General features: G+C 30.6%; 1 protein-coding gene across 1 annotated transcript; it reads right to left on the bottom strand.

Annotated features, from left to right (window-relative positions):
• Positions 1-710: 710 nt before the first annotated feature.
• On the bottom strand, positions 711-15,408 carry LOC131938255 (copine-8). The gene is made up of 20 exons (XM_059296188.1): positions 15,269-15,408; positions 12,138-12,225; positions 11,907-12,010; positions 11,407-11,446; positions 11,106-11,182; positions 10,948-10,982; positions 10,778-10,806; positions 10,291-10,403; positions 9,144-9,248; positions 8,998-9,039; positions 8,758-8,830; positions 8,627-8,668; positions 7,910-7,971; positions 6,099-6,251; positions 5,903-5,975; positions 5,022-5,149; positions 4,817-4,919; positions 4,456-4,513; positions 4,119-4,192; positions 711-3,402 (listed from the first exon to the last, which is right to left on the bottom strand). The coding sequence occupies exons 1-20, from the start codon at positions 15,358-15,360 to the stop codon at positions 3,160-3,162; spliced, it is 1,734 nt and encodes a 577-aa protein (XP_059152171.1). The 5' UTR covers positions 15,361-15,408; the 3' UTR covers positions 711-3,159.
• Between the last annotated feature and the right edge of the window lie 533 nt (positions 15,409-15,941).

Here is a 15,941-nt window from a genome sequence, read left to right as displayed (position 1 = left end):
TTATTTTTCGCAGATACCTCCCCAGGAGTACTCTTAACAACTACCCAAAGTGTCATGTCGATCAGATAAAAGATGTAGTAATGCATTAAAGACAAACACACACACACATGCACACATACGTCACATTGCTTTTTATGTAGACAGATAGACAGACAGACAGACAGACAATCAGACAGACAGACAGACAGACAGACAGGCAGACAGACAGACAGACAGACAGGAAGACAGACAGACAGACAGACAGACAGACAGACAGACAGACAGACAGACAGACAGAAGAGTATCTAAAATGATACAATACGGTGGCGTCACTAGGTCTGATGTCAGACGGCGGTGCCGACCGCACCAATTAGAGGTGTGACACCGAGGCAAAAAATGTAAAAATACATCAAGAACAAAATGCTTTTGCCAATTCAATTAATAATTCAATTGAGTTAGTTTAAATAAAATTTTAAGTACAAATTGACAAACCCAAAAAGGTGGGGGTAGTGTCATAAACTTGGGGGGTCATCCATAAATGACGTCACGCTTTTTTTGGACGATTTTTACCCCCCCCCCCCCCCCCCTCCCCTCCATCACACATCGTCACAAAAAGCCAGACCTTCACCCCTAAAATGACGCCACACCTCAGCCTCCACCACCCCCCCACCTCAAAATTGTACTTCAATTTTTCTTAAAACATCGATATATTTTTCCAAAATCTTTGAATTGGCAAGAAAATGTTGTAAAATAACTTTTAACCTGAAAGAAATCTGAAGGGAAAGGGTGTGAGGTATTTTTAAAAGTAAATTTGAGAGAGGGGTTTAAATGTGTATTTGCTTTGATAATTTTGAAACCATTAAAAAAAATTCCAGGCATGTTGAAAAAGCAGGATAAAAAATTTGCTGTTGTATATAAAAGAAAATTTGGAGACCCCTAAACTAAGTTAAACATGTGGCACCCATTCTGAATATACCACTGGGTCAACATTAGTATTTTATGCATATCTTATACACATTTTTTAGCCTGCTTTAAGAAAGGTATTTTAACCACAACTAGAGCTGAATTATTTAATGAAAGCATTTAAAAGGCTTCATATTAATGGATAAATAATAGAAAAAAACTAGCAAAAAATTTTTTAATTGATATTAAATATCTTTACTGCATTAAACAAATTTAACATAAAAAGGCACAACCAGACATTATTCAATATATACAAATAATTTTTTTATACATCTAAAAAATTATTGAATAATGAATGAACAACAAAGAAAAATAGGTGCATCATTTAGAAATAAAGTTACAAAAGTTATAAATGATCACAATGTTGGACTACTGTTTATGTCATAATAGCAGGTTTTAATTAAAAGTTTGAGAATTGAAAATAAAAGCTAAAACTAATTAACTATTCATGCTTATTAGTTTTACAGATCTACAACTGAAACAGTATTTTTTTTTAAATATTATATGAAAGATAGTTTCACAAACAAAAAATTAATATATTTTTCAGCACAAACAAAAAATATTATTATTATCTAAGGTCCTACTGTGCATGACATCAAAAATTAATCTAAATATTTATATTTCCTTGATTTACTTTGTTAAAATAATTGATTTCTTACTAGTTTTAGTATATTTAAGATGTTATAAAACAAAATGATAATTGTCCTAAAATGTATTGTATTATTTATTAAATATAAGCTAGAAAGACTTTTCCTTAGATTGTTAAAGAATCGAACATAAACATTTTAGTGTAAATTTATGATAATGAAAAAATACACCATATTCTAATTATTTTATTTACAAATCTGAACTTGTTTTTGTAGAATAACAACCATTAATAGTAATTTCACACAACAAAAACAAAATTTTAAGCACAATTTAAAAAATGGCAACAGCATACAGCAGTTTTAAAACTTTTTTTTCATTTAATAAAATATAAATGTTAAACTTTAAGCTTAATACACAAATCAATTGACTAAATTTGTAAGAATCAATTGTTGGCACTGTAATTATAATTTTATTTGTTTATTTATTTATTTATATATACACACATATAATATAAATCTTTGGAGGCACTCACTAAAAATAAAATCTGAATGAAAATTTTCATTTTAAAATGAGCAAATAAAACATTTGTAAGAAAGCAGTAGTAGGCAAAACATAAATAAGTGACTTCTGCTTCAGTGCTACTAAATGTATCAACAATGAAACCTTTAAGAACCTACTTTATAGCTGGATCTATTATTTTTTGTTTTGGAAATTACAATTGAACTATTAAATGAAGTTATACAATTTTAAGTCTTGAATATTTTAATTGAAAATTAAAATATTGTACCCTCTTAAAAGATTATGATATCATGTATTATTAAATATAATGTAAAAAGCCAACTTGTTTTTTTAATGAAGACATTCACATATGATTATTAAATTTATTATGATTTTTTTATGTGACAAAAGTTTTGTAAAAAGTTATAACTAAGTTATTGTTTTATTACAAAAATGTATTAGCATACAAAATAATTGTTTTAAAAATGAGCTTATAAAAATATATAAAAATAAACATAAAAATACACTGTCCACCATGCTAATGTAATTCCATTTTAAATCAATAATAGTTTGAGGCTGTTTTAAACACAATGCCTCTTGAAAGGAAAAACAATATTTTGTGGGCAAAAAAGGAAAAACAATATATTTTGGACAGAAATTGCAGCAATTGACAGCAAAAGAATAATATCTATATATTTATCTAACCTTTTAGCAAATGGAGTTGTTCACCCATAGGCAAAGGAAACCTCAGAGTTTGACTTAACTCTTCCATGCAATCCACTGACATGCTTTTTTTTTTTTAAACTTTTCCTAATGAACAAAACTGGTATATTTTTGTGGTATAACCAAATAGCAAAATTAAAATACTCTTAAAAATTGGCATGTTGAATAGTAATTGGAACAGCTAGCAAGCCTTGGATTTATTACAACTAAAATTGTTATTAATTCATGAGATACAATTTAATGCTAGATAATGCTGCTGTGAATATTTATTCATGTAGTTAAAAAAGTTCTTATAAGACAATGATTAGTCAGGTTTATTATTATTTAAAAAATTGTTAGCAGTTTTTAAAACAGAAAGAAGAAAATGACTGTAGTTAAAATGTCCATAAATTTAAGAAGTAGTTCATTTTATGGAACATACGGAGGAGGAGGTTCTAAAGGTATGGAACGATCATTCTTGGGAAGATTTGCCTGTGGAAATGTTCTGTGTTGAGGAATAGGGCTTGGTAAGGGTGGTTTGGGTTTGATTCTGTAACGGTTCATGTAAGATAATATTTGATCAGGGATTTCTGCAAGAACTTCTTTTGCTAGCAAAGCTCGAGACACATCCATGCTACCTCTTCCTGTTAAGAAGTCACGAAATGCTACAAACTGTAAAGGAAAATAAAAATCAAATATTTCAATAACAAACCAATACATCAAAATCATATAATAAAAGGATTTTAAAAAATAACTCCCAGTTTATACAGCCTGACTTAAGTTTTGGTCTCTATTCACCATGTGTTAGTGTATCAACAGTTCTCTTCATATATAATGGTTTGGATCAATTCATACTGCCATGTTAAGAATAATTTGAGCTAAATTGAATAATTAAGCATAATAAATAGTTGTCACTGATTCAGGTCACAAATATTTACATCTAGACTTAAAGTAGTCCAATTCAGTTTATCAATGTCTAACTCAGACTCATTGAAATCTAATTAAACTTAGATTTAATTAAAATTTCTGCCTATACTTTTACATAAACATCAACCTGGTGTACAGCTTAGATGGAAATTCATGCGACTGGCTATGTGGGGATAGGGAAATTAAATGCCAGGAGTCGTAAGGCTTCATTGTCTGTCTTAAGATTCTTTGAGTAATTAGAATAAATATAAATAATTGTACAAAAGTTTGAATTTGAAATCTGAGATTTGATTTTAACTTTAAAATTTTTAACATTTAATTAAATTTGTAACATTTAATTAAATTTTTAACATTTAATTAAATTTTTAACATTTAATTAAATTTTTAACATTTAATTAAATCTTTCTATTGCATTTATAAACTGGACTAAAAATGTAAGTAGTAAGCTGAAAAATGAATACCTGAACGATATCTCTCTCAGCATAACGGCCCTGGGAACACAACCGTTCATCATCTCCATCAAGATATCTCATTTCTAAAAATAGTTAATTTTGCTATTAGCACTATTTTCTTAAAAACATCCTTCTGTATATTGATTAAAATAGGCTGTAACTAGCAAAGAGAAACAAACAAAGAACAAGCTGTGAAGAGAGAAGAAGTAAGGAAACAATTAATATAAATATTTTTTCTGATTTAAACATGTTTTTTCTTCTTCTTTATGTCTGCCAATTGACAGGCTTTGCTGCTTGTTAATTCACATACTTAAAGTTGCCAATTAAGCTTCAAAGATGCACTCACCAGCAAAATCAGCCTGACCAACTCCTACGATGATAATTGACATTGGTAACGTTGAGGCCTTTAGAAGAAAAAAGTTTGAAGCTGTGTTACACTACAAACTATCAAGTACTTTGGGGCCACCCATGGTTGAAATGGTGCAGCCACAGGTGGTTTTAGCTTGTGGGATCTTAAGCAAACATTTGGGAGAAGGGGAAGTGCCATTTCTTAATAAAAATAAATGTTAACAATCACTTGGAGATTGTGGTGGGGAAGAGTTGGAGGAGGAGTTGGTGCACTGTGATGTATTCTTCAGGTAGTCTGATGATTATTACAGACAGGCTTATAACTATATCTTTTCAATATATCTGGCAGATAAACTTACATTTACAATAGCAGCTGTTGTTTGTGGCAGATCAGTAATAATACCATCAGTAATTATAAGAAGGACAAAGTATTCAGAACCATCACGTATGGATGATGCAAATCTGATAGACAAAGACATAAATGAATTGGAAATATATTCAAGTATTTTTTTCTTAATTTTTGACAGTCCTTGCATCTAAATCCATTCGACCCATAAAAATTACCTAGCAACATGGTTTATCACAGGAGCAAAATTTGTTGGTCCATATAACTGCACTCTGAGCAGAGCATTTTGGTATGCATGCAAAATTCCTTCAATCCCAGCACAGAATGGATTGTTCATCTGAAAATTCTATAAGTAGAAAAAAATATATAATTAGTTAATACAAATCAAACCACTTATTAATCAACTGCTAGATTATGTTTTAAAAAATCCCTTAAAATTTCACAAGTATGTGAAGGTAACAAATCTGACTTAAAACTGTTTTAAATGTTCAGTTAGAGTTAAAATGTGTTTGGTTGACATCAATCTATACCTCAAAGAAAGATTGTTATAAACATGTACAAAGTATTAAAAAATAAAAGTCCTACTTAAAAGTTGAGGGTTTACAAAGATTTAAATATAATAACAGTGGGAACTAAACTATTTGTAAATAATTTATTAGCAAAAGGGAAGTAACTAAGTTGTAGCAAAGTTGTTCAATGGTAAATGTTATTAAGAATCTTCAAGCAGGAGTTAACACTGATAGGGAGTGCATATACTTCATAGAGAATTTTAGTGGTTTCAATTTTAACTGTCACAGAACAAGTATGCATTCAATTAGATTTTAATCAACTAGATTTCAATATAAGAATTAAAACTTCTTTCTAGCATGCTTTTAAATGCACTAAAAAATAAAAAGCATTGATTAGTATAGGTTTTAACAAACACTTCTTAAATTAGTTATATGAATGAAGGTGTATTATTATATCAATAGGGCATAAGATGACATCCTGTGAGATAAACTTTTTTTAAACATCTGCACCAAACAGAAAATTTGTGTATGGCAGTTTGGCATAAAAATAGACCAAAAAATATAAAGACTAATAACTGCAATAAACATACCAAGGGAAATTCATGTGAGACATTACCATCAGGCATTCTAGCACCAAAACCCAAGGCAGGAAACATGTTATCACTACAGAGCATAAGAAAATGTGGATAGATTAGAACATCTCACATTCACTTAATTATCAAATAAATTGGCAAGAATAAAAATAAGAGGGATTTTTTACTACGAAGCTGTTAATTTTGATAATACCTGTCATAGTCCTTGATGATTTCCCCAACTGCTGATATAGCTGCAGCATACTGGTTAGGTTGGTATGGGTTAATATAATGCAGAGATTCTGGACTTGTTGGATTACCATTTGAAGCTGTAAAATCTATGGCTACTGTAAAATTCATCTGCATCCTGTACCAAACAGACATTCATTACGTTTTCTAAAATGAAAATGTCAAAGCCATTTTAAACATTAAATTATATATATATATATATATATATATATATATATATATATATATATATATATATATATATATATATATATATATATATATATATATATATATATATATATATATATATGAAGATGTATCAATGAAATAAGTCAAGTTTATGTACAGACTGCAGAAAAATATAGTCTATACCTTAAAATAGTGTCACACATTTTAAGGAACAGCTAATGTAATGTATGAGAATCAATAAAAATATGTACAAAACATTTATAATAACAAGCTTTTACTGCACTAGTTATAAGAAAACAAATTTTGTATCTATATATATAATTCTCTTCTTGGAGCCGTTAGAAAATAAGCTGCAAGCGCCTCCTTGCAGTCCCCTCTCTTTCTCTCTATCACTATCACTACCACCCCCACCCCACATTGTCTGGTGAGCTGTGGTCACGCTAAATGTTTACAAAGCTAAATGTTTACAAATCGTAGAGCCGTAGAGCCGGGTTTCTATTAGGGGCAGATAATTTAGTTCGATTTTAAACTTACAGGAGGTAACTAAGAAATAACTAAGAGGAGGCTGCTTTCACGGGGGGGGGGGTGTAGGGTCAGGGTTAGGGGAAAGGGGGAGGGGGGGTTAGTGTTTTAAAGCAAATATTTTCAGTGGCAGCATTGGTACTGTCGAATTCACAAATTATGAATTACTGAAAAGTAGAAAATAAAACAACTAAATAGCGGCGTATAATACGCTGCGGGTCGGCTCGTAATATTATAAATAGCATTAGTCGCTTCAGAATTTTTTGTTTTTTGATGCATATAAAAACTGGTAATTATAAAGGTTTTCTACTTACTTTTTGTTTTTCTACTTTGAAATATTTAGATAGATGCTATCAAAGTTTTAAAAACAATTAGATCTAGTACCATATTTATCCTTTTAATTCCTTTGAATCATGGTCAACACCACACATGATTAAAAAGGTTTCCTTTAAAACAAATCAGTAACACTAAATGGTAGTTATCTGCCCTTCATTAGACCCTTAGTTGGCTCTCTAGTGAACACTGCTCGCCCAACTGATTGTCCCTACTTCTTAATCTACTATTTCATTAATGAAGATCATGATCTTTTCATGGCTATTTTAATATCTAAAAACACTGATAATAGTATATTCTTGCATTGTCATAGGAAATTAATTTATCTGGAAAGTTAACAAAATAGCAGCCTTGTATATGGGACAAAACTCTTCTTTGTTCTTAATTGTAATGTTGGAAGGGATTTTCCTCCAATGCAATTAAGTATTATGTGTTATGTGTTGACTCAGATTCCAGCCTGCTTTTCTTTCTGGATTAGCTTCCATAGTTTGTCCAACCAAGAACATATACAGCAGTTGTTTGAGTTTGAAGTTTTCTCTCCTAGATGGGTTGCTATCCCCAGCTATAAAGCCTCTTCTGCCCGAGGGTTCAAAGTCGGGACTTTTCAGTTTAGCGACCATGAACTAATCCGACCAGACCACGCCAAACCACTAGCTCAAACTGAGCTACAAGATTTGACCAGAAACCCACCTATAGAGGCATTATGAACGACATAAAAACTTTAGAAAAAAAAAAATGTAACCAACTTACCCTCCTCTGATGTAGTCAATGAAAGTGATTTCTATATCTTTGACACAACTAACAACGTAGATCTGACACAAAAACAAACAGAAATTTGCATGTGACTCACTCAAATTTGAAAGCCCAAAAAAGGTTGGTTACTAATATTAGTGATACGGTTTAAAAAAACATGATATTTATTCACAGCTGCTTTGATGTCAGATGTAAGATAAAAATAGGAATGGGATAAACCATAACTATATCTTACTACAAGTAAGCTGAATAACTAAATTCCAAACTACTTGATTGAACAAAACATTTTTCAATGATAAGGTAAAACTAGTGATGTGAATCTAATTTTACATTTTGTAATATTAACTCGCTCAAACTTAATAATTATAACAATTCTAAAATAAATAAACTAAACTAAAGGCCTGTTATATTGTTTGGTATCATTTATCAAAGGAAACATTTGAACATAGGCAGATAAATTAGAGAGCAATTATAATGTCTAAATTATGTCAATGGAAATTACCCAGACACTGGTATCTTTAGTAGAATTAGAAAACACATTTAAATGCCTAAAGTTTGAAAAGATTTTGATGCTCTTTTTAAAAGCATAACTAATACACTAAAAACAAATGTAAATTGTTTAGTAATAAAATATTTCAATAGATAGCCACAACACAAAACAATTCCATGTGTTGCTAGGTGGTGATTATTTTTTGTATTTCAAAATCTACAAACCTCTCCAGCCTTTTTATGTTTCTTTGATTTAGGGTTGTTCAACTGTAATTGAAAACAAATTTTTTTAAGTGTACTGGTAAGCATTTTAAATTAGATTTTAACAAATAGCTAAAACATTACTGATTACCTACCTCAAAAGCAGTATGTTTATCACAGTTCAGAATTTCATTTACATTTGTTATAAAATAACCAATCAGCTCATGGCTATAGATCATAAAATAAAAACATTTTAGAACAACAGTAAAATAAAAAATTATGAAATGTATTCCTTTTCCATAGTTTTATACAAGTATAACAGATCCTGAACATATTAATTATAAATTTGTAATTAATGTTTTTTTACATCAGTTTAATAAGCCTTTTAGAATTACCTGCCATTAGCATTCCAGTCATAACATTCTATTTTGACGGACCTATGTGGAATAAAATAGATTCAGCATCATTAATCATCTTATTTATAAGCAACATTGGTTTTAAGGCTATTTAATAAAATTCTCATTCAATACTAAATCCACACCTGTTATAATCACCATTACATAACGTTTTCAAAGGAATGGTAAATGTTTTCCAGGTTGGGTTTAGTGTGCGCTGTACTTCTTCAGTTCTGTGAACCACTGTGTAGCTGAGGATGTGATCAAGGTTTAGCTCATAAGGATAATTCAAAGCTGATTTTTATTTTATAGGCACTCAGTTAATTAGTTCATTTTCTTTTTATTAATTATTGTGAAATTATTATATTTCTATATATGACAATCATTGACAATGGGTTACAGTTGTGTATGGACGAGCTAAGCTATGTGCATAGAAACTGATGTTTTATTCTACAAACAAGTTTTATCAGCCATGACCACAAAACCCATTGCAAAAGGCAATAAAAATTGACTTTGTTGCATTTTTAACACATAAGACAATTCAGGAAAAGTTGCTGGATCCTATTTACCAGTATAAAATAGCTTCTGTAACAAACAATAAATAACAATATTTCTAGACAAACACAGTAATTATAAACCAGCTAAATAAAAATATTTACATAATATACATAATAAGCGTACTTCTCCAGCTCATGTCATCAATGGAGTATTTTTATATCCATGACCTTGTTTTCAAAAACTGAGTTATTTAAGTGTAAACAGCGAACAACGCGATAGTGGATCTTAGAATCCCCTGGTTTGGTTTAGTCATCATAATGCAGTGGCCCACTATGTCCCTATTGTAGGGCGCTCTTTAAAACTAATGTATGTCCCATAGGGTTCACAAGGGAGACTAGGGTGCTTTGAGTCACACAATCTCCAGGGCGTCTGAAGATGCATCGGGTTCAATTTAGTCAACGATTACTGTAGCCCACCCTGTCCAAATTGAATTGTAATCTTTAAAATTATCTTAGGAGCCCAAGTGTTCAGGGGCGCTCTGGGTCACACAACCGCCTATTTACCAATGAATAAACAGATACTAAGTGCTAGGATAGCCGCTTGGAAAATCTTGGAGCCAAACCACACTAGGCTGGAACCTCTCAAAAAAAAATTTCACAGAAACCTTCCCATGAGTATTCTCAACAACTTCCCAGAGTTCCATGGCGATAGGATGAAAGGTGCAGTAATGCGCACACATATATATAGATAGACTAAAATGAAATCTCTATACAAGATATTACTTTAAACTATTACCTGTTGTCTTCATTTGCTCTATAAAATGTCAAAAATGGGTCAGATTTTCCAAACAGCCCCCACCAATTTTTTTGGTCCAGATTGCTTCCCCTGAATTGAACAGTTATTACTTCCTGCAAATAACATTTAGATGTTAAATATAAAATACATTCTGACGTTTATCCTGCTAAGTTAAATTTTCTTATCATTTATTCACAAACATTTTAACAATCTCATGTTCAAGTAAACACTATTCTGATTCTTTTGTTAATGTTACCAAGAATGTTGTCACCAATAGCTAGAATGCTTTTTAATTAGTTTGGAAATTAGTTATTACAATTATAACAGAAACAGGTGAACTCTGTCTGCCCAACAAAAACGTTGATTTTTTTTTACTGAGTCAACAATATGTGGGCCTTAGTGTGTAGAACCTTCTAATTTAGGGGAACTGGCTAGAAAGATAAAAATCATGTTTACTATGGAAACATGCCTTAAGTTGATGTATTACCTTATTTGAAGTCAATTCTTCTACTCTTACTGAAAAATAATTAACAGGAATTAGTCAGTGGTTTTGTACTTGCAACTAGCCTTATAGTTTTCATAACGGTAACTAATTAAAAAAATTAACTAATATAAAATCTGTAATATTTAATACATTTTTATTCACTGATAACTCACAAATAACTTCTCCAAAGTTTCCTGGAACTTTGTTTCTACAAAAAAAAAATAAGAGAAGAAAATTCATTTAAAATTCATATGGAATGAATCAAGTCTTAATTTACTATATTAAACAAAAATATATCTAACCAGCCATTTAAAGATAATTTAATACTTACTGCAATTTTCTTAAAATGCATCCTCCAGGAGCTCCAATTATTTCTCCCAAAGTTGTTTCAGCATAGCCCAGAAAGTCCTAATCAAGTATAATAAAAAAAATGTTAAAACTAATTGCATCTAAGTGCAAACATTACAATTTATTATGCTCTTTTTGAGCTGGCCAACTTAAATCTATAATACTTTCAAGGTTACAATTCTGCAATTATAAAATATAAAATTAGTACTGCAGGCATCGTGTTATGGTGAACAAGAAAGTGTTAAAAATTAACAAAAGTAATCAATGAAAAATGAAAATCTTACATGTTGTTCAAGTCTGTGACTTGAAGAGTCCACATCATACCTATAATAAATTTTATTTTTAAAACAATTTTTACTTGTATGCTTTTATACAAAAATAAGCCAAAAACTTATGGTTTTTACAGTAAGATTCATTTCAAACCAAATACATTTTCACTCTATTACCATTTTGTGGAGTATATTCTAGTCCAACACAACTTTTTTCCAAGAGATAAAAATTAACATCATACAACACAATCATTCAATGTATGATTAGAGAAAAGGAGAAGAAATATGAAGGCATTAAATTGTACAAATGATTCACACAGAAAACACAGCAATGTTTTGTCACATGAGAGGGTAGTAAGAAGGTAGGAGGCTGGAATAATAATATTAGGCTATGAGTCTTATTCATAAAATGACTGATGTCATTTAAGCAAGCATTTCCTATCCATATATATATTAAATGTTAGATAATTTTTGAGTAAAAAATTAACATAATTTTAAAAAGCCACAAAACTTACAACTCAAACTTTAATCTTTGACATTGTTCAAAATTGTAGTCCACGATAAATTTTTTAGCAAATTCTGGATTTAGGTTGTCCTTAATTATCTCAGTTCTCCCAGCCTATGAATAAATTACAATAAATGTGATATATGTAATAGCACTGGTTATAACCATAGTGTAATATAATAAAGCAATAAAAAGCAAACTTAAACAGTATAAAACGCTACACATCTTTATTATCTGTTACCTCTATATACTTGCGAGTGAGAAGGTCTTGGATATACAACACACAGAGAGGATCAGACTTGGAAAAGACATCAAGATCCCGTAAGTTCCTAAAACATTGTTAGAAAAAATGTAATTACCATACCTAGATTCTAGATCGATCTGGTTGGTCTTGGGGAAATATGAGACATAACACTCAAAATGGCAAGGCAATTAAAAAGCTTGCAGAAAATGCAAGATATGGATACGGAATTACAGGTAAAAAGCTAGACACAATTTGCAGAATGTAAATTGGTTTTATGATTTTTGGTGTTTTATTTTCTAGATGTGCAAGAAGGTAAGTTTTCAATTAAACTAGTACCCACAGATGGATTGTGAGTGTTGTATGTTGTTGTTTTTTAAATCTAGGTTGAGGGGTCACTGTTCTCATAGGTTTAGAAATCAGTAGGCCTAAAGCATACGTCAAAGATAGAACGTTGCTATCTGAGATAGATTTTCCCCCAACCAAGCAATAAGAAAAGTGTACTTGAAGTCAATATGAGTTTATTTAAGCTTGTAAGCCTTCTCAAGCATGCATGATTAGCATTACAGAAGAGAAACCGGGGTCGGGAGATGTATCCTAGATTTCTTTTTATAGAATGGCAACTTTTACCAATACTTTTTTGTGAAAATATCAAGAAAATATATAGGCCTCATTATCAGTGGAAAATTTTGGACTGATATAAAATTAAATTATGTTTAAAATATTAAATGAACATTAAAAGATAAAAAATAAAGTAGGCCTACATTATGATTCTTAGATAAAGTAACAAGTTTCAATACAGTGTGTTCTAGCAGCTCCATGATAATTGATCTCAGGACAAATGACCTCAGACAAAATATCTTACAGACTAATGATCTCAGGACAGAAGATTTCATGACAAATGATTTCATGGACAAAAGATACCAGAACAAATGATACAATGGACAAATGATCTCTAAAATGATTTTAAAGCGATTTTAACATTTTTTAAAACTTGATTGTCATTTGGTTTTTTTTAATACTTTTTTCTTACACAAAATAACTGTAAAAAGGTTTGTCACATAGGTTTGTCACAACATCAAACTTATTAAAATTGGAGTTAGAAATATAATATTCATAAGATTAAAAATAAGTTTCTATAGGCAGAATAAGTGGGCTTGCTGAACATGAGACAATCTTACTACATCAGGTTTACAAATTCAGATCAAAGGGTTAGTTCATCTATGGAAGGAGGGGCTATGTAAATACACCTACGTTGCAAGGTGGCCGCTCGCTTTGTTGGCGGAGACATGCCCTAAGGGAGATGTCCGCCCTCCAGGGACAATACAACTATCAATTTAAGTCCATAGTTATATTTCAGTCACACTCAGGTGATCACCTGACAAATGCTTATTTAAACGACGGTGGTCATTGCAGAGCAAAGTTAATCATAGTGTGCATGCCAACAATGCAGTATTACTGGTGATTACCAAGCTATGGCCTCTTTCACTACATCACAGAAAGGCATTGGCACTTTTAAGATGTCAGATTTATGCTGGACAAAAGCCAGCAAAGGAATGTTAACCGTACAAATGTGTTGATGATACACTAAAAACATAATTTTTGCATTACCATACTGGAGACCCCCCTCTCCTTTTTGAAAACTAGTTCTTGCGTTTTGAACATTTATGAGACTAACACTTCAGTCATTTTATATTTTTTATGTATTTTCATGTCCTATACATTTCAGATAAAATGCTATCTCCTCAGTCGGCCTTGCCCAAACATATTGTGTGTTGTTGACATTTTGTGTCAATGACAGCCTTTGAACTTTGTCGGCTTTCTGTTTTGATCCTATGCTTTGTTATGTAATGAGCGTGATAAATGTGGGCAGTTAAGGTGGTTGAACTAATCATAACTATTGTTGCGCTGAGTTGAGGGCAGCAAGTCAGATGAACTTAGCATTTCACAGTAATTTAAATTAATATTATTATATTAGTATTTTAAAAAAACACCATGAAAATCAAGGACGTTGGAACATTCTATTAAATGCTATAATATTATGTTTAACATAATTACAATCTACATACTTCATACTAAATATTTTTAGATGAATTATAAAAATTACCATGCGTATACATTAGTATACAACCTAAGGTAAAATCACGATATAGCGTCAGTTATTATTCCGAAACTGTAGAACAGTAAAAATCATAGCGTAAAATCATAGTGTAGTCTGTTGAGCCGTTCCAGAAACAACCGGAAATACTGTAAACCATTATTTATTTGCTGCCATATTATTTTTAATACATAATGTTTAAAAATGTGCAAGGATTGATTTTAGTTGCATTTTAAATACTGTTTTGCTAACGATTTTGTATTTATAATTATTTTAAGTGTATATGCTAATTATTGCTGAATGCTGCTACTAAACATTGTTCTCGTTCATCTTACTACTTTTAACTTTAGTAAATTGAATCGTCTTATTTTACTAACAGAACTAGAGCTAGTTGTCGCAAATCTTCTGCAAGTTTCTTTTCTGTGTTTCTTAAAAATACACTAATTACTACACTCGACTTTATTAATAATATTTAGATTTACCAATTGTTGCTAATTTTCTTTCAATTAAACATTAAATTAAGTTAAAACATTAATTTAATGCACTTGACTTTATTTCTATTTCAAGGGTCAAATAAATTATGGTTTACTACTTTACAGTAACGAATGTTACCGAAATTCAACAAACATTACCCAATAATTTCCGATGCTATATCGTGATTTTACCCAGCTTACACACACACATTACATTTATTATGATTTATTTATTTTTAATTTTAAAGCTAAGTTAATTTGCACTCTCTGAATCTATAATTCATAAAAATAAAAGTAGGCCTATACTATTAATTATAACTATTAGGGCCTAACAAATTCCATGCAAATATTAAATAGGGCCTAGATCTATAGACTATATTTGTGACTTTTTTCCTGTGACTTTTTTTCCTGTGACTTTTTTCTGGTTTTTTTTCCTGTGTTTTTTTTTCCTGTGACTTTTTTTCCTACAATCTAAAAATTATAGGCCTAGCCTAGGCCTAATTTTATTATTTTAAAATTAATTTAAGTTTACATCTGGCCTGGAGTCTAGCTAGACTGACCTGCAAGATACGCTTATTTCTACTTTGGTCGAAGGAATTACAGCTGTCCCTGCTTGAAATTCATTCGGCCTCAGCCTAGAAGGAGTGGCCATTGTAATGTAATGTAAGGTAGAAAATGGTAAACAATAATGTTTACACAATCAATACATGGGATGGGTATACTAAACTACGGAAAACGAAGAAAGAAATCGTATAAGGGCAGGGTTTCTATAGTGCTGAAGACAGTGTACTTGAATTGTTTATTTTATTACTATATTTTTAATTGTTTATTTTATTACTATATTTTTAATATTAAGTGCATAGTTTGGCATAAATCGTGTTGATTATAAAGCGTTGCATTTGTAGAATTTTAAATCTTATTTTAAATTAATTATAAAATTCCAATGTTTCTGTAGCATATGTTTTTGTCGTTCCTCACTACATTGTAATTATGTTGGAGAGCCTTGTAATTTGGGGATTCGGTGCATTTCTGCTATTTAAATATACGATTTTTATAATCAAAAGGCAGATTGAACTTAAAATAAATACATGCTGCGTGCTGTTGAAAGCTTTTGAGGACCTCGCTTGCCATATTAATGTACACCAACTTTTCCAGCCCTATTTTTTTAAAAGACTCTATGTATGTGTGTATTTGCAAATATATATTATGTTTATATATATATACTAGCTGCAT

This window comes from Physella acuta, unplaced genomic scaffold, assembly GCF_028476545.2.
Source record: "Physella acuta isolate Inbredline_101_S28 unplaced genomic scaffold, ASM2847654v3 ptg000240l, whole genome shotgun sequence".
Taxonomy (NCBI): Eukaryota; Metazoa; Mollusca; class Gastropoda; family Physidae; genus Physella; species Physella acuta.
Note: the sequence above shows the minus strand (reverse complement) of the source record. Positions and strands in the feature narration are given on the sequence as shown.